This window comes from Rhipicephalus sanguineus, chromosome 1, assembly GCF_013339695.2.
Source record: "Rhipicephalus sanguineus isolate Rsan-2018 chromosome 1, BIME_Rsan_1.4, whole genome shotgun sequence".
NCBI classification, from domain to species: domain Eukaryota; kingdom Metazoa; phylum Arthropoda; class Arachnida; order Ixodida; family Ixodidae; genus Rhipicephalus; species Rhipicephalus sanguineus.
Genome location: NC_051176.1, coordinates 50,831,580 through 50,856,630, shown reverse-complemented (window position 1 = coordinate 50,856,630; position 25,051 = coordinate 50,831,580). Strand labels below are relative to the sequence as shown.

Sequence of the window (25,051 nt, the reverse complement as noted above, 5' to 3'; positions counted from 1 at the left end):
AGCTTCACATCAATAAACACGATGGCTTCCATCGAAACGATGCCACTAGTCTAGAATGAAACTGGAACAATTTCTGAGTAAGTGATGACACTATCAGAAAATTGGCGAAGCTTGCTAAGCGGCTAAGCCGCGCAAGCCTTGAAACAGTGAAATGGGACGATTCTGAAGACTAATCTGGTTGTTTCTTGGTTGTTTCTAGGCCTTAGCTAGGTGATGAGGGTTGTTTCTACGTTGCTTCTAGGTCATTGGTGGGCCTTAGCTAGGTGATGAGGGTTGTTTCTACGTTGCTTCTAGGTCTTTGGTAGGCTTTAGCTAGGTGATGCTAGGTTGTTTCTTCGTTTATTCTCAGCACAGAGAGGTTAGAGTTAAACCACACACAGTCACAGACACAACATGGATGTCCAAACAGGGACAAACTAACGCTGAAACCATGCTTTCATACGTCTAATAGATCTACAGGCATGTCGTCGTTGGCGTAGGCCTTTTATCGCTTCGGGGTCTTCTCGCAGCCGCTGTTGCCTTTCCCGTTCCCTAGTGTTGGGCTAACTGTTGCCTTCTTTTTTAGTGGACCAGTGGTGAGTAGTGGGACTTATCCAATTTCTGTGGCACATACCCGTTTATGAATCATGATACAGCGTACAACTTATGGCTAGCTTAAGTAGTTTCGCTGTTAATAAATAAATGCTGGTGGGGGCTATTACCTCCCATCTTACACGTACAACACAGATTGACTGGTAAATAGTCAATATTTCAGTCAACAAAGTGCTGGCAGATGGGCAACTCAACTGTGAACAATGTACTTGGTTCTGTTCATGTGAAATGTTACATCTGTTTCTTTTTTTTTTTTTAATTCTGTACATCAGGGGTTTGGGGGACCCCAACGGCTTTTCCATAGTGCCACAGAACCCCTAACTTTTTTTTAGCATGAAGACAACAAAAAATGGGGGGAAGCGATGACGCTTCTTGACGTGCACAACTACAGTATTCACACCATCTGCATTAGCCTGTTATCTTTAATATTGAAGGCTATCGCTGGTGATGTGGACTTGTGACTCCTCCGCCACCCCCTGCCCCCAACAGCCACGAGTCTTGAGGCACCGCGCGCCATAAGCAGTGTGTTCACGCAAACAAAGGACCAAATGTACAGAAGTCTCTTTTTAGTGTTTTTGTTCTTTTTTTGCAAAACAAAGTATGGATGGGTGAATATTAGGGCACTTCCAATAACCAAACAAATATTACAGTATTTGAATTCGCTTCGACACAAATTTAGATTATTTGATATTTCGAAGTATGCAAAATGAACGAATACTGTATAAATATATTCAATACGTATATTTGAGCTCATATAACCTCCCCCACCCCCACCCCCGCCCTCTGTAAAGGTGGTTTCACTGCAGTGTGGAGGTGCTATGCCATGAAACCACCCATCCTGGGGAAATTCGCACTGCCGCGAAGCCACACTTCAAAAGGACAGACTTTTTAAGCTTGAACCACACTTCAAGCTTAAATGTGCATATTACTTTCAGCTCAATTAATAATTTTTTTAATTTAAAAGCGTGTTATGTGTGCTTATATGTGCTAAGTATAGTAATTTTTAAAACGTGATGCATTGTACCAATCATAACTTGCACCCTACTGCTATACAAATCTTGCTACTATTCAAGGTTGCTTCCCCTTCACTTCAAACCAAAAATGTGAGATTCACGTATGCCTAGTTCCCATTCTTAAAAATATTGTGCCAGTTAGTTGGGTCATGGCAAAAATGCTTATTTTTCTTAATAATACTAGGTGATATATAGTATTCGAACTATTTGCTTCGAATTTCAAGCTTACTATTCACCCATCCCGACAATAAAGGAAGGCGTGCCAGTCGCACTGCGAAATCGCCATCGACTGATACATTGGTCGTAAGCCTTAATGTTCGTGTAGCCCACAGCCGGCAAGAAGTGATGCCTCTTGCATGTATCAAAGCGCCTTTTGCGCGTGTTTATTACAAAACCGACATAGTGCAGTGTGAGCGCCAGCATGCCATGAGCCACGAATAAAGTGCCGAGGTTCCTGTTAATGTCGTTTGAACACCCAGTATCATCCTCTGTATCTCAACTTGCAGAATTGCTGAATTGATTCCTGCGCACATGTTGCAAACTGCGCTTATGAGCATGAATTACAGCGCTTCGCGCGCTCTGTCACTGTGGGTCCGCAAATCGCGCAAGTGTCATGGCGCGCACTAGACGATGAGTCTTTAGTGCTGCTACCACGTGGGTCTCTCGCTATCCGCAGACTCTTGATGTGTGTATGTGGCATGTGATGGCTTCGTTAAATGCAAAATGCAATGCAAATTTTGTCGTCCAAGTGAATAAATTAGGTGCTAATGGGGGTAAAACGGGAGCAGGTTGCATTCGTTCTGACCGCTTGCAGAACCCTAAAATGCCCTTCACAGAACCCCTGGGTTCTGTGGAACCTAGTTTGAGAATCCATGCTTTACGTGATTGTTAGGACACCCTGTATATTGGTGTAGTTAACTCTCTCAAAAACTTTTTGTGTGCCCGCCCATCACTAATGCAGTGTAATGCGACACGAAGCACTGACTATGTTCAGTGGCTCCAAGGTGGCACTGCAGTCTCTTCTGTCACCTTTACGACTCGGCCCGCGCGAACAACTTGTATTTGAGATTGCAGAAGAGAGGCACCATTTAACTCAGAAAGGGCACAAAACTTTTCAATGGCTTCTAAGTCACTGTGTGATTATCGGCAATGTACGGGCCGATCAAGCTGCCCGTTCCGCCCATACTGAAACAATCAAATATTAATACCGCTCTCCAGAACTGACACTGCAAAGAAGCTCCATGTGTTTGCTCACCAACACACCACGTCGCAGTGGAACGAACCACACTTCCAGCACGCACGACTATATTCCCTGGACCCAACTCTCAGCCTTCGAATTCCTCCAGGACTTCGCTGAGGTGACACTATCCTTCTGTGCAGGTTATGGTTGGGTGTCGCATTTACCTATGCGTACGCGTTCCGCATAGGAATGGCCAACACCGCAGCTTGTGACCATTGCGGAAGTGATGAAACGATTCAACATTTTATGTGCGACTGTCCACAGTATTGTTCGCAGAGACGGTCGCTTTGCAACACGCTTGATAAATTGGATGACCAAACTCTTTCGGAAGAAAGAATCCTGCGCCATCGACAGGACTTAACGTCACAGAAGAGGGCTGTGCAGGCGCAAATGCACTTTCTGCGTTCAATCTGTCTATCAAAACGGCTCTGATAGGAACATCCTGCATGTGTGTGCATGTGTGCATTTTTTGTTTTGTTTTTATTTTATCTCACTCTCTCTCTGTCCTCTTCCCGACCCCTATTTCCCCACCCCTGTGCAGGGTAGCAAACCGGTTATTACTACCAGGTTAACCTCCCTGCCTCTTCCTTTTCATCTATTTCTCTCTCTCTCTCTAAAAACTTTGTCTCTGCTTTGTAATTGCAGGTACATCAGCAAAACATTTGCTCTGGCCAATGACTACCTGAAACCACACGTGGTCATATTTCTGGGAGACCTCTCGGATGAGGGCGAGTTTGCCACTGATGACGACTTCCGGTCATATATAGAGCGCTTCTTCGATATATTCACACACATCGACTACCGACAGGTGCAGTATGAGTAGAGTTTACTCATGGGCATTTTCGTGTATTTTGGATTTTCAGGTAATACTTCTATTTGAAAGTTTGTGCTGTATCGAAAAGTAAAGCTATAAGTATGCCTTGTCTCATGCAAACATTGTGTTACAAGAAACTAACATTGTCTTGTATATTGCTGAATAACCATTTTGTGTACATCACATGTTAGATACTAGTGAACACATTCCATTCAGTAGTTTTTCATTCACTTCTCAGGTATTCTCAAAGTACGTGATTCTGCCTTCCAATGACTGCTTTTGATATATAGCTGTAATAGTATTGATATTAAATTGTGCAACGGCCTTTCACTTAACTATTCTTATAAAACTGCCAGAAAGGTCAAATAATGGGTTCACGCTGTTTCATTTTGTGTTTCATTTGCGTGGAGGGGTAGCTTCAACATATACTAGCCCTGTCCATCATGTTGCCGCTAAAGCAGCTGTTTCTAGAAATTGTGCAGTACCAAAAAAAAAGCTGTGTTGAATACCAGAGGAAAAGAATCTTATTGCAGTAGCAGCAGTTTTTGTGTAAGTGCATTTCCAGCCCTATTAGCTTTCTGACGCAGGGGAAAAGCTGGAAGATCACACAGGATAAACATGCATTACAAAAAAAAAAAAGAACAGAAATGGAAGGCCAAGATGGAACTTACTTAATTGCTGGCACACGTGGATGGGAGTGAAGAGATGTTACTTTCCACACAAGTCACTTAATATTTCTTGGCAGCAGTTCACTTGAGGATCTTGGCACTGTTAACAAGGGACTCACTTGTCCCTTCTTGCACCACTGTAGCCCCATGGCAAGTTGCAATCACACATGCACCATGAGCCACAGAACAACTGGCAGTGAGCAGCTTGGGCATGCGAAAAGGGTGTCCAAATGTACTTGAGCTCTTAACACTGTGACGTGTGCTGCACAAGGCCAGTGACTGAGAGCCATAACATTGGCATGCTTCGCTTCATGATATGTCTGGTGCTTTTGCCTGCAGATAAGGTTGCATGGGCACTGTGGCTTAGATATATAAAGTTTCAAATATGCAATGCCATGGTTGGCATACTTGCTTATCTTGAAACTCTGGTAACTTTAAAATTTTTTCAGTAGTTTTACGCCTTCTTGTTATCAAGGCCTTACTGTATACAACTCTAAGGTGTCTGCATAGAAGTATTGTGTGATAGCATGTCCTGACATATTATCCGAGACTGCAAAAATAGGGTACACCAAATTCTTATATGATTCTGAAATGTTGTGCTATATTGACAGTCTAATTAGTGAATATGTGTTTGAATCTAACTGATTAACTGCTTACTAAAAGCTTCGCCCATCCCTGATGACATATCAAAGTGTTACAACAAGCAGCGAGTGTACACTCAGAGCACACCGAGTGACACAGCTTGCCTAAATATAGCGCAAGACAAGTTGAATATGTTATTCATATCGTCACGTGAAACTGACTCGAGTACTGCCAAAACTGTGAGTTGGGAATTTAACTCTTTTTCGGGCAAACTTGGTCTCTGAAAGGTAAGCAATGCTCTAATCACAGTCATAGCAAGGAACACAGTTACCAGTTTTCCAACTCTCATTTCATGGTCATGTGCATCCTCTGTACATAACTCATCACACATTGCAGTGTCACACATGCTATCCATTTAGACAGCACAATTTCGCTACGGAATCAGCTCCAACATTTAGGAAATTTCAGATACAGTAGGCATGCCTTGCATTAAAGGAAAACTCGTTACCATTGGTAAACCAGCAAAAAAAAAATTGATTGGCAAAAAGATAACTGATGTAACCCCTCTTGAAAAGCACCATCCTAATGCTTGCAAACAGAATATTAGAGCAAGCATAAAAATAAAATTATAATAAAACAAGTAAGAAATAAATTGGCAGTTCCTTAGTGTTTGTGACTATGTTCAGGTTGTACGATGTGACTGTATAAAGCCCATTTCACATTCTGCTAACAGATTCCAGCTGCAGTTGCCACCAAAGCTCATTTTGGTTGGCAGCTGCAGTGGAGTGGTGCACTTCTGACTTGTTGGAAATATTTCACCATGGCACTGCGTCTGACCAATGGAAGTACAGTGGCAGAGTGTGAAATGCGTGCTGACATGTCAGGGGTGGCATGCACTTGCTTTTAGCAGGGCGGTCGTCACTGTGTCAGCAGACATTCGTAGCAGAAACCTTTCAAGAAAAGCAGCTTGGGCTTGTTGGTACATAGCATAAGTGGAATAGCGCAGACTTGGGCGAAGTAAGCAAGAAAATACAAGCGCTCATGAGCGCTTGTGTTATCTTACTTACTCTGCCACTGTCTAGATGTGCGCTATTCCACTTCCGAAACCTTTCAAAGCAGCGGTGCAACACCAACTGTCGAAGTGTCTTGCATCACAGGGTACTCATTCTAAGGCATGACTTCACAGTCAAGTGCACCATAACATTGGAGTGTGTCGTGTTTGACCCAAAGTAATGGGTAAAACTCTTTCACCATATCCACGTCATCATAATGGCATTAAAACCCAAACAAGGTTATCGGGCTCATATTCCATGTAGCACTATCAAAGATTGCAGTGTCTTGTGTAGGTCCTTTGCTGGTTCTTGACGCACAGGTAGGCAAGCCATTAGGCTTGTTTGGCACACAACCTCATTACATGCTCATTGTTTAGCTTCTGCTAGTGACCGTTTTTCACCAGCTTGCCACTGCTACAAAGCTATCACGGAAGAAAGTTGAGCTGGTTGGTACGTATTCATGATAAAAGAAGGTAGCATGCAGATACGGACACAAGAGAAGTGATCCAGACAATACAAACGCCAACTATCAACTGAAAAGGCGCACTGCGGCAGAAAAGGTATACACAAAAACTTGTCTATGCATGCGCAGGCATGCAGCGCTACCTATCAATCCAACACACGTGGGTGTCTATGCAAGGGATAACTAGTCAGGCATTTGATTTCTTCTTTATGCAAGGTAACCGACACCATACAGCAAAGGAGTGAGCGAACATTAGGCAAAAAGCATACTGACAATTGTTTCGTAAACCACGCGAAGAAATGTACTGATTGTCGTATAAGTGTAGTATATAAAGTGCCTTTTAGCTGTGGCAGCTTCTACATAGGGCAGATAGACCGCTTTGTTAACCCTTTCCCTACAGAGTTTTTTGGCCAAAAACTATACAACAATACTGATTCTTTTTATTTGCCTATTTGATTCTACGTGTCTTGAAACAACTAAAAAACTATTTAAAGGCGCTTTATTTGCAGGATACAAGCAAGATATTTTTTAACAGCAAAGCTGTTTAAGCTAGCCTTAATGTGTCTGACCCTATCTCGAAAAATAAACGGGTGTGTGCCACAGAAATTGGGCAAATCCCACTATACACCACTGGTCCACTAAAAAATAAGAAGGCAATAGTTAGCCCAACACTTGGGAACAGGAAAGGCAACGGCGGCTGCGAGAAACTATCGTCATAAACGGGCATGTGCCACAGAAATTGGGTAAGTCCCACTACTTACCACTGGTTCACTAAAAAGGAAGAAGGCAACAGTTAGCCCAGCGCTAGGGAACGGGAAAGGCAGTGGCGGCTACGGGAAGACCCTGAAGCGATGGAAGGCCTACACCAACGATGTACCCATAGATCTATGAGAGGAGCGAACGCTTGGTGTCAGTGCGAGTTTGTCTCTGGTTGGACGTCCATGTCGTGTCTGTGACTGTATGAGAGGTGCAAACGCTTGGTTTCAGCGTGAGTTTCTGTCTCTGGAGTTTAGGACATCAGTGTCATGGCTGTGACTGTGTGTGGTTTAACTCGAACCTCTCTGCGCTGAGAATCAACGTAGAAACAACCTAGCATCACCTAGCAACGACCTAGAAGCAACCTAGAAACAACCCTCATCACTTAGGTAAGGCCTAGAAACAACCTAGAAGCAACCAGATTAGCCTTCAGAATTGTCCAGTTTCGCTGTTTCAAGGCTTCCGCAGCTTAGTGCTTAGTGCAAGCTTCGCCAATATTTTTTTTTAAATATGCAGATGATTGGCTTAACTGCACTGCACCAAAGAAAGTGCCACAACATTTCCAGCCTTCGGTGCGGAAAATGTGTCTTAAATCTAAAAAATTATGCGGGACAAGGGAGCTCATGAAAAAAAGTCTTGGATGTGCCAGTGGGGGTTCGTTTACGTGTATCGGCGTCTACTGCCAATATTTTGCGACACTGTCATCACCCTAATCCTGTGATTCAGAAAAAAATATGCTGCTCTGTGTAGTTGCTGCCACACTCGCAGGAGAACGGAAATACTTAGTCTACAAAACTTCGGCAAACAAGCGTTTATTTTTTTTTTTTCAACTTTTTTTTTTTTCTGAGCAGAACTGTTGCCGGCATGCGCGCGCCCAGAGGAGGACGCCATTTTCTCATTCCGGTTACCGGAATCCAGTCCTTTCTCGACGAAAATGCATGCTTTGAGCACATTTTTAAATTTTTTACTGCACCATCTGTTCAAGCAAGAGAGAACTCATCAAAATGAATCTGAGTAGTAGCTTAATTGTGGCGCCCCAAACGCTTCTTTCAGCGTGGACAAGCCCAGCTCATCTTCGGTAGGAGCGGTACAAACCGTGTGGACGAGCTCAGCTCATCTTCGGTAGAGAAAGGGTTAATCAGAGATTAATGGAGCATGAGAGGTTGTTAACCAGAGGCTCACCATCTAATCTATCTATGCACTTTGGAGAGTAAATGCACGCTGAAATTCGATGAATGTGCAGTGTTGTACAGGCACAAGAATGAAGACGCGTCTGATGGTAGAGGCCTGACATATCAATAGTAGTGGTAGTACATGCATGATCCAGCCATCGATAACTTGCATAAAGAAGAAATGAAATGCCCGACTAGTAATCTCTTGCATAGATCCCCCACGTGTGCCGAATTGATAGGTAGCTCTGCATGCCTGTACATGCACAAATAAGTTTTTTGTGTCTACCTTCTTTTCCGCCACAGTGCGCCTTTTCAGTTGACAGGCGGCGTTTGCATTGTCTGGATTGCTTTTCTTGTGTCCGTGTCTGCATGCCTACCTTCTTTTATCATGATATCACGGGACACAAGATAGACTTACTGTCTGTGGAATATACTGAATCTTGTCACATAGTCCACAGCAAAGAGATTTTGTCAAATCAGATGAGGGCACACACGGTACAAATACTAGTGTTTTACATTCTCGAACATGCACATATACCAGCTATTACACTGTAATGTGTGTTGAGTCATGTATAAATAGCTATCACACTTGACCTGTTTCATCAGATTTAACAGCTGATGTAAGTAGTGTAGGCCTATGCACCATGCTTGTCCAGAGGTAACTTTAAATACTATAGGCATGTCATGTATTGAGCAGCAGTCTTTTACTGGTAAGGGGCTGAAAAATGGTCACCAACATAAGGGTGAACAATGTGCATGACACATTATGTAGTACTAGTTAAAAATCCAGCCTGTTTGAAACAAATAGGTGATTCACAGATTTTCCTGCATGTTTTCAGAGGTCCTTCCATCTGTTGGAAGGCATTGAGGAAAAATTACTAAAGAGCAGTTGCCATTATGGATCACAGCAGTGATTTCATGGGTAAATGGTGGGATAGGTTTTTAATTGACCTCATTTGTGATGAGTGTTGCACATAAATGAATGCATTATTCTCAAGCATTTGCATCTCTGACCACGTGAAAAGACTACAAACGCAAGGGTTCAAACCAATTTACTAGTTTTGGTTTCAGTCTTTAATGTAAATATTTTAAATAAGTAAAAATAATGGATCAAGTGACTGAAAAATTTCTCAAACGACTAAGTAAAACTGGAAAATTTGAATTGCCTTATAATAACCATAAATGGTCATCATGATGACAACTTGCAAGTAGTAGTACTATAGTAGTGGTTGAGCCCACTTGTAGTGGGACCAGTTTTAACAATAGGTATATCAAATATAACAACGAACAGCCACTGCAGGGTGATTTTTTTTTGTCTTTTATGGTAAAATAAACCGCTTATTTTAGCATTCTTGTGCTGCATTATTGGGTATAACAATTTAGCTTGGCTCCGAGTTTACTTGGTGAACAAAAAGAATGCCTGAAGTTCCAGACAAGAAACGTTAAAGAGAAATGTGAGCTGCTGCACCCATTTCAGTGCCAAGCATCAAGCCTTCCTATAATAAAGCCAGCCTTCTCCACTCATGCTTGCCTGTCTCCTATCTCCCGTCCACCTTCCCATTCGCAAACTGATTGAGAATACGAATGGACTGCACCAACACTTCGTGTGAAAGATCCTATCATGCCCTCAAGCCATATGTGGGTGTGAGTGAAAGCATGTGAGCTGGGAAAGATGCTGGCAGTGCACGGCGTCTTACCACACGAGTGACGGGGGGAGAGGACAAATGATTGTGTGCAGTCGGGAAGGGTGGACGGTGCTGGGGAGCAAGCTGTAGGATGGGAGCTTTTTGTTTTTTCCATGCAACTCTGTTATAACATTTGATTGTGATAGCAATTATATGGATGCTCCAGGCTCATTTTTGCCAGGGCTCATACGTACGTGCTGTTACCACCACTCGTTTGCGATGAAGTGACAGATGGCACAAAGGTCCTTTCGCTCACTGCAGCAGCCGCAGTTTCCTTATGCCAGCGTTTTGTTGACTTATGCCAGGTTAGTTGCTAGTCTTACTTCGTATAACATTCGAGCTTGTTGCTATCGCATTCATTGTTTTCACCCTTGCAGTGAAAGTGCGACTTTTTTTTATATTATATTTGTAATGATAGAATTTTCATGGCACTTGACATAACAGACCGCTGTAATCTCATGGAAAGGTAAATTTGATCCGAAATCCATAATATCTGAAATTGCAACTGTGGTTAATGGTCAAAAACTGGAATTTTGAGCCGCTCAGTACGAGCACTGTTACGAATTGAAGGCCGCCACCAAATTGTCAAACAACCATCGAGTCAACAGTGCGGGTTTCGACTACCGGCATAATGCCACCAAAGGTCGCAGTTTAAAGAAACAAAACAATAAGGCTGTTCATTCACGAAGAAGTGCATTTGTAAGTGCATACATGCCACAGTTTCACCAGTGTATACATGCTAGAAAGGAGTGTTTTATGGCATCTCAGATGACATTGTGGGATACGGTTTCCGTAAAAACTGAAATAGATTCACGGAAACTTACCTGAATTTCAGAAGTCCTGCCAGCTCTGCAACACGCTGATCACTGCTGTTACTCCACTGACCTCATGGTTGTGGTTCTTTGCGTTTATTTATCAGTAAACACAAAAAACCTTGGTGTATTGATCTCTTGTTAATACCCAAGAAAAAAAACAGTCGTGCACCTTCGCAGAGTCGTTTTCTAGCACTGCTGGAAAATTGTCTTCAAATTCAAAGCAAGGCACTTTGTTGGGCTAGTCAGTTCATACCTCCAGCAAATATTTTGGCTGCCCAAAGAAGGACTAGACGAAAACAAGAACATAGGCTTAACACAAAGTGCAGATTTCCAACTGGCTTTATTTTGTTAAAGCAGGTAATTTATAGGGTTCTCAGAATAACAAAACAGCAAAACAAGGAACGATCGCAAAGAAATTGTGCTGAAGGCAGTGACAAATAATATCAAGGCCATATTTGTATGTAGAGTGCAGGAGTGACCTGATGTGCCCATCTAAAAATTATATTTCTTTCCTTGATAGAGTTAAATAAAGAGAGCTAACACTACTGTCACTTCTTTTAGCAATATGAAACGGCTCAATAATTTCTCTTTCAGTCCACGATTTTGCTTTCGATAGTTGGAAGTCTGCGCTTTGTGCGTGAGTCTGTGTTCCTGTTTACCTCTTCTCTTCTTTGCACAGTTTATATATTTGCTAAAACGAAAGCCCTGACTCTGTAATGAGGCAAGAGCTCGCCTTTCATATTATTTGTAAAAATTTATACATAGTATATTGTATGTTGTAAAAACTGCCTGTTGAAATTAACTTGTGTGTAGTACACTGTGTGTGACTGGTTTAAATGACCTTAATAAACCTTATCATTGCATGATTACAGGCTTCTTTCTGTGCACATTATAAAGCAGTGTTCAGCTGCATGGTGTCAGTCCTTGCAATTTTTTTCCACTGCACTGTGCAGGCTATTTTTCTTCCTGGGGACAACGACATAGGTGGAGAAAGGAGGTCTGTGGGCCCAGGCAAGTGCAGCGCTTCAACTCGTAAACTTCCGAATGAACACCTTCTTGACTTACCGTGCATAGACTTTATTAAGGTAAGCTTTTTCATTTGGCAGGGCACATTTGTCTGCAGTGAATACATCACTCAAGAACTTGTGGTGTCGTGCCCAGAGCAACCACCACGGTTTCGATCGGGGACTGGGAGCTTCATGCAGGCTGCCGCGTCCTCGTTCGTCCCGCGCCCGTGTACCATTCTAAATGCTGCTGCCTATAACTCGGCCCGTCACCGAGAAGTGGCCTTCGAGCCCTCGCGCGCAGCGAGGAGACCCTAGCGACACTCTCCAAATCAGTGATTTTATTACTGGGATATTATAAAGAGATCATAATTCAATACAGCCAATCGTACGTAACATAATAACAGGACACCAATTAGCTAATACAAGTTACCAAATGTGCCGCGAACGGCTACAAACAAGAGAAACAAGGTTTGGAGAGTCCGCCTACCTTCGGTGCCAGCGCTCCCGCGACTCTTCGCCCCCCAAGCAAAAAACAGACCAGACAAAGTAACATAAACATAGCCAGTGCAGGTGACTACGTGTTGCATAGGATGGAATTAAACACAGTTTATGCATTCCCGTATTTGCATTGGGTGTTCGTAACTTTTTCTCAGCCTGACAATGCACAGTTATGTGCCGAGGAGTATAGGCCAACATGGCAAGAGCATCAAATGTGTAAATATCTCTTCAACTGAACATTGCACCTCTGTGAAGTGTTGGTTTCAGTCACTCTGTCTGAATGCTAAAGTTGCCACTTTTTCATTAGGCTTTCTTGATTGTAGCAGCTGACAAGATTGAATCCACGAGTTGACATCACACACACCACTTGTAGCACACGTACTGGTTGTGCTTGAGGCTAGACTTGTTCAGCCATCCAACATCTCTTGGGAAAGGTGTGGAATCATTCTTGTTAATGGCAGACATCTGCTTGTGTTTGTTTTCAGAAAAAAAAAACGTATTAATGCACCTCATATGAGCAAACTCAATAAAACATATCCTATATATCAGTCCTAAAGTCTGTGTCATAGTGCTCCAGAGTAGAGCTGTGCACGGGCCGTATTTCCGAGCCCGAGCCCGGCCCGGGCCCGCCGACTTTGTCGAAGGCCCGCCCGAGCCCGACGGCAAAGGGCTGCGAGCCCGCCCGGCCCGGCCCGACGTACGAAAACACAATCCCGGGCCCGGCCCGGCCCGGCTTTTTGAAGGTTCTCTCCGAAAACAAAACATCGTTTTCCGGTAATTTGGCATTTTATTAAGCATATAGAATATGATAAAACGACACATGACGAACAGTCTTTATTACACAGATTACAAACTGTCGTGCAAAACGGCAAGCAGTCCCACGATTCCGGCTTCAAAGAAGTGCAGCGCTTTTGCTTTATGTAGCCCGCCGAACTGAAGTTGCGTTCGCTGCTTGCACTCGTCGCCGAAATTGCTAATATCTTTTTTGCCAGCCTGGCAAGCTTGGGATATCTCTGCTGCTTGTTTTTCCAGAAGACTAAAACTTCAGATGGACAGGCGGACGATTCCATAGAGAGATAATCGGAGAGCTCCCCTTCTGTTTAGTGTAGCGAATGGAAAGGAAAAGCGGTAAAGGGCGGTCGCGGAAAAGGCGCTGTATGCGTGCTAGAAAACAATTCCCGCTGATTTTCTATATTTCGGGCTTCAGTCGGGCTTTGCGCCGGGTCTGAGCCCGGCCCGATAAAACTCCAAGTAGCCCGAGCCCGGCCCGGGCCCGAGGTGGAAATGCATCGGCCCGCCCGAGCCCGGCCCGCGGGCCGGGTCGGGCTCGGGCTTTCGGGCTACCCGGAGCCCGTGCACACCTCTACTCCAGAGCATACTGTACAGTACCAGCTTTCAAGTCTTGCAGCTCTTTTATCTATGGCATACTTTATTCTGGCATGTTTACAAGACGGTTATATGCCATTTACAAGACAGTTACAAGACATTTACGTCTATGATAGACAAAGCAATAGGGTTGGCGTCCCTCATAATCATATCGTAGTTTTGGGACGTAAAACAACAATTATTATAGAGCAATAGGGTTGGTTGGTCTTACGGACTCCTTGAATACCACAGAAGCCTCTAATGCCAGGGTTGCCAGGTTAGGCTACTTTGCGACAATTTGGCTACTTTTTTAGGCCGGTGGCGACAGAGAAATCGTCTTGGCTACTTGACTCCTTTTTGGCTACTTTCTTTTGTAGAGTGTCACTGCTGTATATGTGTCAGGGCATTTACTACTAGTTTCCATCTTTCCTCTCTCTCTCTCTCTCTCATCTTTATACTCCCCTTTCCCCCCAGCTTAGTGTAGCCAACCAGGCATGTGCCTGGTTAACCTCCCTGCCTTCTCTCTTGTTTTCTTCCTTCCTTCCTTGTCCCCTCGATTTGAGCAAAATTTTCAATATATCTGGTGACGTCGCAGCCGCTTGTGTTCGAGTATATGGCGCCAAAACGTAGCAGCCAAAGCATGCTTCAAGCTCCAAAAATTGAATTTTCCATTTTGATTGCGCGGATAATGAACTTCAATGAAAAGGATGGCGCTGTGGCCTAAGCAGGCGTAACGGTCAATGGTCGATCATAACATAAATATAAAAAAACTACACATTTATAACCTGCCAGTCAAGCAGGCGTCGTGCACACATAAAGATGCTCTTGGATGCCTGGTTGGGCGGGAACTGTTGCATGGGGCCTCCTTTTGCAGATCAACCATTGCTGAACGTGGCTTTAAACAGTTGCACGTGAACAGAAATCAAAAGCGCTCCGCATCCAGGGCACTCTGCACTCATCGACATTAGAAATCTGATATCCGACATTTCAAGTGAGCACTGAAAAACCAGGACACGAGAGGCAAAGGCAGTAACACAAGCGCTCATTAATAACAGTTGTTAGTGAGTGCTTCTGTTGCCACCTTTGCCTTTCGCGTCCTGGTTTTTTTAGTGCTCTCTTTAGAATGTCGTACCAACTCACCCTACAAACAATCCTTGGATGTCCGACGAACTGCTTGTATCATTTCTTAGGCTTAGTACGGATTTGACTCTGGATTCATCATCACGGAAGAAATATCTGTGAAAGTGGCTTCAATTTATGCTTCAGTGCAGTAACTGAGAGTGCGCTCATCATGCCGTAGACTCAATTTTATTGTCGCACCTTCTAGTCACTTCTAGAAAAGTCATGCAAGACGTGTGGAGAGAAAGTCATTTTTTCAACAGCATGAACACTACGTCATCATGCATGCAATGATTGCTAAAGTCAAGAATTCATGCTTGAATCTCGGGAATTATGATTTCGAATTGGTCATGCTGCACATATTTACAATTTTGTCGGAAAGCTTTAGCATTTAGTCATTTAAATAAAAATGTGGAAGTAGTTTTCACACATGTGCGGCTGCTTTTTTGTCTTTTCGACCTGGCAACCCTGTCTAATGCCGTGTTTATCAAAATATGAGGAACTTTTTTAAAGATCTTAACCAGAAAATTAAAGCTGCCTTGCATAAAATAAAATCAGAGAAGGTAACCAAGAATGGACCTCTTATTTGAAAAAAGCATGTATTATAAATATTCATACGTTCTCAGTGCCATACCTTGAAGATTAAAAATTTTTAAGAATTTTGCTTTGAGGCCCATGTCTAAACTTTAAAGAGGGCCCCTTGCCAAGTCTCATTAGAAGCTCTGGTTATACACAGGAAAATGTAGGGCGTTGTCAAAGAATTGTTTAGTGAAATAATCTGTTCAATGGTCAGGTGCAGTGAGATCCTATTGCGCGTCCCACATGACCTTGTTGTAGAATCGATCAAGAGAAAACATGTGAGAGAGGGCTGTCTGTGCACATGGGGGAGTGGGAAGACTGTGAGTGCCCCCTGTCAGGGAAGGGGTGAGGCCTGGGGGCAGTTGGGCCATGCTGCAAAGGTCGTCAAAGGCAACGTGTGCGCATTCCCTGTCTTGCAAGTAATCTGTGGCAGCCCTAAAGGTTGAGCAATCCGTAATGGCTGTTTGTTTCGTGTGACTGTTCCTGCCGGGATACCCAGATTTCTGCCTACCTGATGTAGCAGCTCGCGATATCTCAAAGAAGCAGGTAGGGACTCAATGCATTTGCTCACTTCTATTGTGCTCTTCATCATGCCAGCATTGCAAAAGCCACTGTTCACGATCATCAAGGTTAATGTTGGTAACCAAGGTAAATTTTGGAGATTACTTAAACGAGCACATACATGGACTGTGTACCATGTTTGGTGAGCCAAGAAAGCACACAGCTTCTTTATGCACCCAGCGTTAGGATGTGACAGGATCTGCTAGGACTTCAGGACATGGCATACTTGAAATCTTGAACCAAGTTACAGCATGGAACATTGGCTTTGGGACAAGCATGCATGCTTCGCACTCCTACCTCTCCTTATCACTGTAGTGTTGCAACGAGTGCTCGCGTTAACATCGAGCAGACACTCTTTATGTATTTTGGGTGCTTATTAAGTTCGTGTTTACTGCAGCAGTGCCCATGAAACTACAAACCTTATTTCATATAATATAGTCGAATAGGTTGCTATGTCCATGACTGCTTTGCCTTTTACGCTTAACTGCGGCTTTTTTTGGTGACTTGATCGGGCCTTTCCTAGGTAGTATCTCTTTCCTCGCTTCTTTTTTTTTTTCCAGAACATGTGAATGAGGTTCTACTGTATTAATGTTGTTTTCGATGTTTCATTATACATTTATATAAGTTTGTTAGCTACATTCCGAACCCACATATATCAAACTCGCAAGAAATGGGAGTTCGTTCGATATATTCTATAATTCAATGTAAAACTTTTAAAGAATTTACCATACTTTCAGTGCGAATCTCAGTGTGCAAGTTGGCTTCACGGCAATACAAAGGGACTTTTTTTTCTATTTTTTTTTCTGCAGTTTGTAGTTGAGGATGTGGGTTATACACAGGGGCAGGTTATATGTGAGAAAATAGGGTATCGATGCAAACGGCGCCTCAATATCTTCATATGCAGCTGTGCCTACTCATTGGGCACTGGAAGCCTCTAGTCCGCCTTGGCTCTAATTTCGGCCTTGTTTTTCAAAATGATACTCAGTGTGCTTCTTTGTATGTTCTATGCAGCGGTGACGCTAGACTTCTTTTCTCCACGTTTGACTGTGTTGATTATCACCAGCTTTGCGCAGAACAGCAGGTACTTCCATTTTATGGCAGCCATCGCGTTAGCAAAGGGAGCTGAGAAGCAAACGGTGACGCTGTTCGACAGGCCGACGGGCGCGACAACGAGGAGTTATGGGAGAACGCACGTGATGGCGCGTGGTAGTTTGTACTCAAACCGCACAATGCCATCCTAATCACACTGCTCACGCTCCCAATTGCATGCGGGAAAGTCCCCTTCCGTGAGGAAAAGCCAACTTCTTGGGGCATTTCGAGCTGCCCGATGGGCTATGTATCAATTGTTCCGGCTATTTATCTTTGATGTGGCCGAAAACTTTTCTATGCATTGACATCAAAGCATTGTCGTGCTCGATAATAGTTCGATATGAAGGACAGTTCGGTTTACTCGAGTTCGCTATACTAAGTACTGTTACAAAAAATCTTGTCCTGCTGCCATATACTCATTAGGGTTGTACCACATGACTTTTTGTTGATTCTGTTGTATTGTGCTCGGAAGTGACTACTGTGCCCTTCATTGAAAAATCACTTATGGGATTGGCAGGATGTTTAGGTGAATGTAAGATATACTTGCAGCCATATTTGACATGATGTGTATGTGTGGATATAGTGCCTCCATTCACTGTGTGCCTTCCAATCTTTGTACTGCTACTCAGGTGAACTACCTGACAACCTCATATGCATACCGGTCTCACCTGTCCCAGCTGGGAAGCAACGTTCGCTTCGTCCTATCTCATGTGCCTTTATCCACAAGCTTTGGTCACTATATAAAAGATGTAAGTGTGCAACAGTATTCCAATTCTATGAAAGCATTGTATCCAGGAAAGTGCCAGACAAAAGATATAGAAACAGATGAAAATAAAACCGAAAAGTGCCTCATCAGGGGACCATGAATGCTTGCTGTAAATATCAGATGGGTTTGTATGTGTTCCAACATCTGATAAGTGTTGTATTACAATACACCTTCTCTTAGTTCTCTATCAATCTGAGCTTTTGAACAATTTGTTGCAATCGCTTATGTTTTAATAAATATTTTCGGTTATTCTATTGTGCAGACAGCTAGCTGTCCGATTGTTAACAAATGTGAAAGCCAGCCCTTAAGGAAACTTGTGTTAAAAGTCAATGCTAACCGTTTTATTTTCTGACCTTGTTGATGGACCTTCTGAATGGCCCATGTGTACTCTAAGAGGCTCTTTCTGTGGGAGGCGGAAAATGGCAGTTCAAACATTATTCTCAACTTTACGAAGCTGTTCTGCTTTTATTTTGCATTCTGCTTTGTGGCATTTGTGTGCATTACAGCTTTAATAATCATATTGTGATTTTTTTTTTCATAAAATTTCTATTTAACAGTGCATGGACCTGTTTGAAAAGCATTGCTTGCTGCTCCTAATTTCAATTTTAGCTGATACATTTGTATTTGCTGCTTAAAAATGTAATTTTCTATGACAGCTGCTCATACATGTAAAACGTCACTTACATCAACTTTATTTAGCTAGACAGCTGTTCCTGCTGTTCCAGCTAGACAGCTGTCCAGGTCACTTCCAGCATGCTTGTGGCAACGAATGGTGAGAGGAATGCGCTGGTACTCGTTATTGTGCACCATTTCAAGATACGGTGCATCTAATGTTAGAGAAACAATGCAGGACAGTGTCCAGTTCATGCCTGCTGGAAGCACGACTGCTGTGCATGAGCGCATATTCAGTAGACAGAAGATGTGCAACCTGTACTTCGCTCCACAGAGAAATGGCATAAAGCAGGCTCACACACATTGCCAAGCAGAAATTGAAAATGCAGCAAATTATAGTTCCAATATAATTGCCTAAAAGTTGACAAAGTTGAGACATCTGCATTTGTTTGGCACGAACTACACTCACTGCAATACGTGGTATTTTTGTTCTACTTCACATTTACGTCGTGTTCCTTTAATTGTTGTATTAGTAGCTGCCAGTAACTGTGGTTACAAATCAACATGGCAGCACCAATGCAGACGTGACCACCTGCTTCTATCCGAACTTGCACTTGCTACTTGCCCACTGTCGTGACAGCAATAAATAAATGGTGAAATCGGCTATCACTTTCTGTTACCTCATGCTGGGGATAAAGCATCAGGTATGTTCTGCCTTTATTATTGAGGTCAGCTGTTCTTCAATAAATTGAGAGTATATCTTGGAAGCAGTGCAAAATAGTGGTGAATACATTGCTCTCGAAGCTTCAGGATGCAAATACCTAGACTCTCAGTTAACAGAAATATCTTAAACGGAGCTGCTGCTTATACGAAACAACTACCCCTAGGGTATTACGATTGGTTTCATACTTGGATTCTGCACCCCTACTCCTCTCTCATTAAATGGAACATATTTTCCTGGTCCCTTGAGGTTCTATTTAACGAGAGTCTACTGTATAAAGCAAATACAAATGTAGGTTTTGAACTTAGGGGCCACACGGCGCATTACGACATGATAAATTCGAGGCGAAAGGAACCCGCTTTGATGGGCGTCGTCATGTTGTATTTTTCCCGGCGCTGCCATCTGCTCGCTTTTACTCGCCCGATGCATGCGTGCAGACGCTATGGGGATGCCGAGCAGACGACGTGGCGGGGATGAAGACATTGAGCAGCGCTGCCCAAGGCCATGTTCCAGGGACTCCCAAGGCCATGGTGCCAGTGGCGCCATGTGATTTTAAATTTAATTGCACAAACCAGCTGCAGAAAATCGTCTATATAGATAGATAGATATATATTAGGGGTGTGCGAATGTCAAATTTTCAACTTAAGCGAATTCGAATAATGAAAAACCAAGTGTGAATCAAATATTTTCAGATATGAATAATACAACTACGTATTCACCAACCAGACATGAAAGAGTAAGTTTGTTATAGAGCAAAATAATATACAGGAGATTTGTGCAGTGTACTATTGCTTGACAGTACCACATGTGCAGTTTTTCAGTGTTGCCATGAAGGATGGATAGCTGCTCGGTATATATATGTTATGGAAGCAGCGACACCATTGCACGTGTCACCATTCCTCCAGACAGCAAAGACACCCACCCACTAGACTCACTAGTGGTGATGTCTTAATCTTGTCATCATAGTTTAATCCTCTAAGCTTGCCTTCTCAGTCCAGAGGAGCAGTGACAGCTGATCACCACGATGTTCATTGCAGGTGCTTCATCTTAGGATAACCCAGAATAATGATGGGTGTCCTAAGGTTTAGACATTTCATCTTAAATTTTGCAGTGGCTCCCCACTTGTTTTGGTGATTTTCTTCATTATAATTTGAGCACTCTGATGCAACAACGTGCTCGAACTCATACGGAATACCTTAATGTGGCCACTGCACTTGAATACTGGCGCAAAATTTGTAGAAGCGCACAGAGGGAGACTGAAAGTAACTTGTCGATTTGTGCATCAAATTCTGTGAAATTCTAATTGTTTATGCTGCTTTCAATACTTGTTATCAAGTTTTGTGGTGTTCAAATATTTCGAATAACGAAAGTGCAGAGTGAATCGAATTAAATACCGAATTATTTGAATAGAATATTCGAAGTATTTGTACACCCCAATTTATATATATATATATATAGTGTATGTGTGTGTGTTGTAAGTCATTGCTTCATCCTTGTGATATTGCATTGTCAACATATATTGAGCATCGGCATCATCTATTGGCATTGCAGCATAGCTTGTAAACTCTATAGGTCATGAAAATTGCAGAATGTTCCACATATTTGATTGAAACAAATATGAATATTCGCACTGGATTTAGTTAAACTAGTAGTATAGAATAACTGCTTATAAAGCATTCTGTTTCACATGAATTTCAACATTTGCATTGAATCAACTTAATTCTTTTTTTTATTTCCTGTGTCTTTAAGTGCTTAAACTATTGCCTGCATTTCTGCTGTATTCATAACCAGCTGTTGTATGTTTGTTACCTTACCAATAGCCGGAAAACAAAATTGCTGACTACTGTGCTTTGGTGCAAGGGACCTGGCCAGTTTATTTTATATCATGTACTAACATTGATGAAGTTTGCAGCTTGAATAATTCAAATAAGGTGTAACTGAAGCACTTCAATTCATGCACAAAATACTTAATTCAACTATGATACACAGATGAAAACTGCGGAAGAACCACAGAAGCAAATGAACAAAACAACACCCATGTGGGCTCTGTTGTAGGCGTAATCTCAGTGCCACCCTACCATGTCTCCATTTCACCACTGTGTGATTCTTGCACAGAAATTCCAGCCGTAGTGTACCCATGTAGTTGTCAGAAATCATAAAGCTCATTTTGCCTACTGTTTCAACTTGCACACTCCCTGTAGCCTGTAGTTAATTTGCGTGTGCAAGGTGTGCTAGTATAATGTTTTTCATGTGAATGGCAATCTGGTTTGAGTTTTTGCCTTATCAATCATTGGTTGTATTATGGCTCCTGTGACATGGCGTGCAACTTGCAGTCATTTTTTCACCACAGGTGGTGAAAGAACTAAGACCGGACGTGATGCTGGCTGGGCATCGTCATGAGGTGAGGATTTCTTATTCCGTAGCTTACGCTTGGAAAGAGCTTGTAGTACCCTCTATAGAGGGATGAAGGAGGCGCATATATCTGTGAGGGACGTGAGGAAGACAACAGTAAAGCTGGTGTTTGGAGATGTGTGCATGGACACATCACGTGTGGGTCACCACTGTAAGGAAGACACACAAAGAGACTCGATCAGTTGCCCCAAGAGCCTTCTAGTGACTGTGATGCGCCTGTGCACGCATTACCGAACAGGTTTGTCACCTTCCTCGCAACCACCATGGACACATGCACCTTCCTCATCTATCAACAGGGGGCATTAGTATATTGAACAAAGCAGGAATCTAAGGCTTAACCTTAGATTCCTGTGGAGCATGCTGACATACCGAAGACAGCCTTGACAACTCTGTTTGGACTGTTTTGAGTATGTGCGAATGCTTTTCGATCTCTGAAATGCACTCGGGGACTCTTGACTACCCTTGGTTACATTGATGACATCCTTATTTCGAGCGCTACACCTGCCAGCCACGAACATCATGTACGTGTGCTCTTCGAATGACTGCAGCATTATGGACTTGTGGTGAATGCTCAAAAATGTGTATGTGGCATGTGAGAGCTGGAATTCCTGGGCCATCCCACCTCTTCACGAGGAATTAAGCTTCTGCAATCCCATTTCCAGGCTGTGCTGCCCAGGATTTTTCACCACCCAGAACGTTTGGGAAGCTGCAGGAGTTCTTCCCAGTGCCTTCTTCCCTCTTCTTTCTTTCTTTTAATCCCTTCATCCCTTCCCCCCAGCGTAGGGTAGCAAACCGGACGCGCGTCTGGTTAACCTCCCTGCCTTTCCTTCATTTCCTTCCTCCTCCTCTTGCAGGAGTTCTTGAGATTTCCCAACTTCTACCAATGCTTCATTCCTCTCGGCACAGAGACACTGTTTACCGAGTTCTTCCACAACAGTACAAGCGAGTTACACTGAAATTTTGTGGTTGTCAGAAGGCCAAGCTGCTTTTCCTAAAGTGGAATAAGCCATTGTAGATACTGCACTCTTAATCCAGCCCCAGGGTGATGTTCGCGATCATGTCATGCTGGACACTTCCAGTGTGTCAGTCAGTGCTGTGCTCCAGGAACATGTTGCCCCCAAGTGGCGCCCCTTGGTGTTCTTTTCTTGGAAACTTCAACCAGCTGAGATTTGTTACAGCATTTTAGTTGAAGTTCTTGCCATTTATGATGCCGTTTGACACTTCAGGCATTTTCTCAAAGGTCCGCTGTTTCATGTGCTTACTGATTACAAGCCTCTAGAACATGTGTTCGACACCAAGACTTCCAAGTATGTGTAGGGAGAGACGATAGGAGAGAGACATGACGATGTGAAGGCGGCCAATGTGGCCATGCCGTTGTCTCGCCACTTTATTAGAAGGCTAAGAGAAGCGGCGGCGGCTGCTGTTCTCTTTCTACCTCGTGCCTCGAGCGCTAGGCATGAGCTGCGTGAGAGGCGCGGCGTAGTGGCTAAAAAATTACGATGATGACGCTACGTATGCGTCTCATGAGCTGCTTCATTTGGCATACATTTTGGAATTTGCCATCAACATCCACTACGTCAAGGACATAAACAGTCAAGCAGCTGATGCCCTTTTCTGCAATAACACCATTGGATTTTCTGAGCACGTAGTTAAGGGGAATTCTGGTGATTTTTTTATTTCCACTATCTCACTAAAATTTATATGACCTATTCTGTACAAGCATCATGACAAAAACATTTTTGTGCAGGAAAAAAATGTCTACAACATGCAGCAGAGCAGATTTTTTCATTCTTGTGAAGATTTTTTCTGCACAAAAGCTTTTTTTCATGTTTGTAAATTTTTGCATTACTTGTGCTCTTAATATATTCTCTTCGCTACTCTGGTGATATGTGCAAAACAATATGACTGCAAGTCATTTAGTTTTTCTGAAAATGAATTTTGAAGATTGGTAGCCAATTCCGGAATCGAGCTTTTGAATGCAGGTCACCCCGTGTTTGTGACATTTGTATCCTACCACCCCCTCACTGTCTCCTCCTGTCTCGCTGAGCAGACGAAGCAACGTAAAACAATGTGGGCTCCTTCTTCAGTGGTATGAAAGCGACAACAGCCGCCACAGATAATTGTTGTTCTGTAAGCTGCATTGTGTGCGGTAAAAAGCAATGGGTGGAAGCCGATGTTGCTCTGAAGGTTCCAAGAACAGAGCAACAAAGACCAAGGGTGCGTGTTGTCACTCGTTTCCCTCCAACAGTGCTCTTCGGGAGAAGTGGCTTTGTGCTGTTCGCCGCATCAACTGGTCCCCCAGTCAAGACGCATTTGTGTGTTAACTAGGCTTGTGCGAATATTCGAACGAATATAACAGTATTCGAATTCGCTTTGAAACTAATTTAAATTCTAGGAAATTTCGAAGTATTCGAAATGAACGAATAGACATATGTAAACCGCATGTAACACCCTGTAAAGGTGGTTTCACTGCAGTAGAGGTGTGCTGTACCGTGAATACACCTTTCCAGGAGAAATGCGCACTGCCGCGAAGCCCCACTTCAAGGTTAAATGAACATACAGCAAAACCTCGTTAATTCAAAGTCATTGGGACTGGGAAAAATCTAATTAAGCGGGTTTTCAAATTAACCAAACGTACAAAAAGCGGGATGCAAGGAACTTTGAATTACTGGAAGTAATCAGAGGTGGTCGTTTGCTGCGCCCTCTGTGCCTGCTAGTTTGCAGCTACAAGGGTTATATTTTCCTGCAATACCTCGCCCCAATTTTGCCGCTAAACCGGGGAAACGGCGGGCTTGGCTGCTGCCAGTGCAAGAAAAAGAAGAAAGAGGAAAAAAAAAATGGTCTCGTGGTCGAATGAAATGCGCGCCTACGGAAAAAAAAAAAGACGTGCTTCGCTGCAACACAGTGGTAACACGCGGGCATGTCACCTGCGCCTCGCAGCGTCAGTGCGTCATGATGCGACCATTTGCCCATTCTTTCTGGTAAAATAAAGAATTTAATAATGACTAGTGTGATGGAATTTGCGATGTGTTCTGGGTGGAAAAGATGATCATTGAAGTTTTCGAACTGAGTTTTCGAAGTCAGCGTTGCGGGCAAGTACTCCGCCAGCAGTGCAAGTGCGCAAATTGCCGGAACAACCGCCAATCGGAGGTTCGCATACATCGCGAATTCCGTCAGACCGCCCTTTATTAATTTCTGTATTTTCCCAGAAAGAATGGGTATATCATGACGTGCTGATGTTGAGAGAAGCATGCGTCATGCTGCCTGCGTGTCACCTCTGTGTTGCAGTGAAGCACGTCTTCTTTTCCGCTGGTGCACATTTCAGCTGACCACGAGATCACCTTTTGTTTTGCTTTTTTCTTGCGCTGGGATGCTTCACTTGTCACTCATTATTATTGCTACAATGCATTGCCTTGTGGCTCCTAAGGGCCATCGTTTCTGCGGATTTGCGGCTAAATCGGGATCGGGAAT

At 43.3% G+C, this 25,051-nt stretch overlaps 1 protein-coding gene across 3 annotated transcripts in view; it reads left to right on the top strand.

The window, feature by feature from the left end:
• Positions 1 to 25,051, top strand: part of LOC119391321 (metallophosphoesterase 1) — a 61,773-nt gene that overhangs the window by 12,626 nt on the left and 24,096 nt on the right. For all 3 annotated transcript variants that reach the window (XM_037659034.2, XM_037659013.2, XM_049414359.1), the window contains 4 exons: positions 3,490 to 3,652; positions 11,805 to 11,936; positions 17,699 to 17,818; positions 21,519 to 21,569. In XM_037659034.2, coding sequence (XP_037514962.1) covers positions 3,490 to 3,652; positions 11,805 to 11,936; positions 17,699 to 17,818; positions 21,519 to 21,569 — 466 coding nt within the window. The remainder of the gene's footprint in view (positions 1 to 3,489; positions 3,653 to 11,804; positions 11,937 to 17,698; positions 17,819 to 21,518; positions 21,570 to 25,051) is intronic.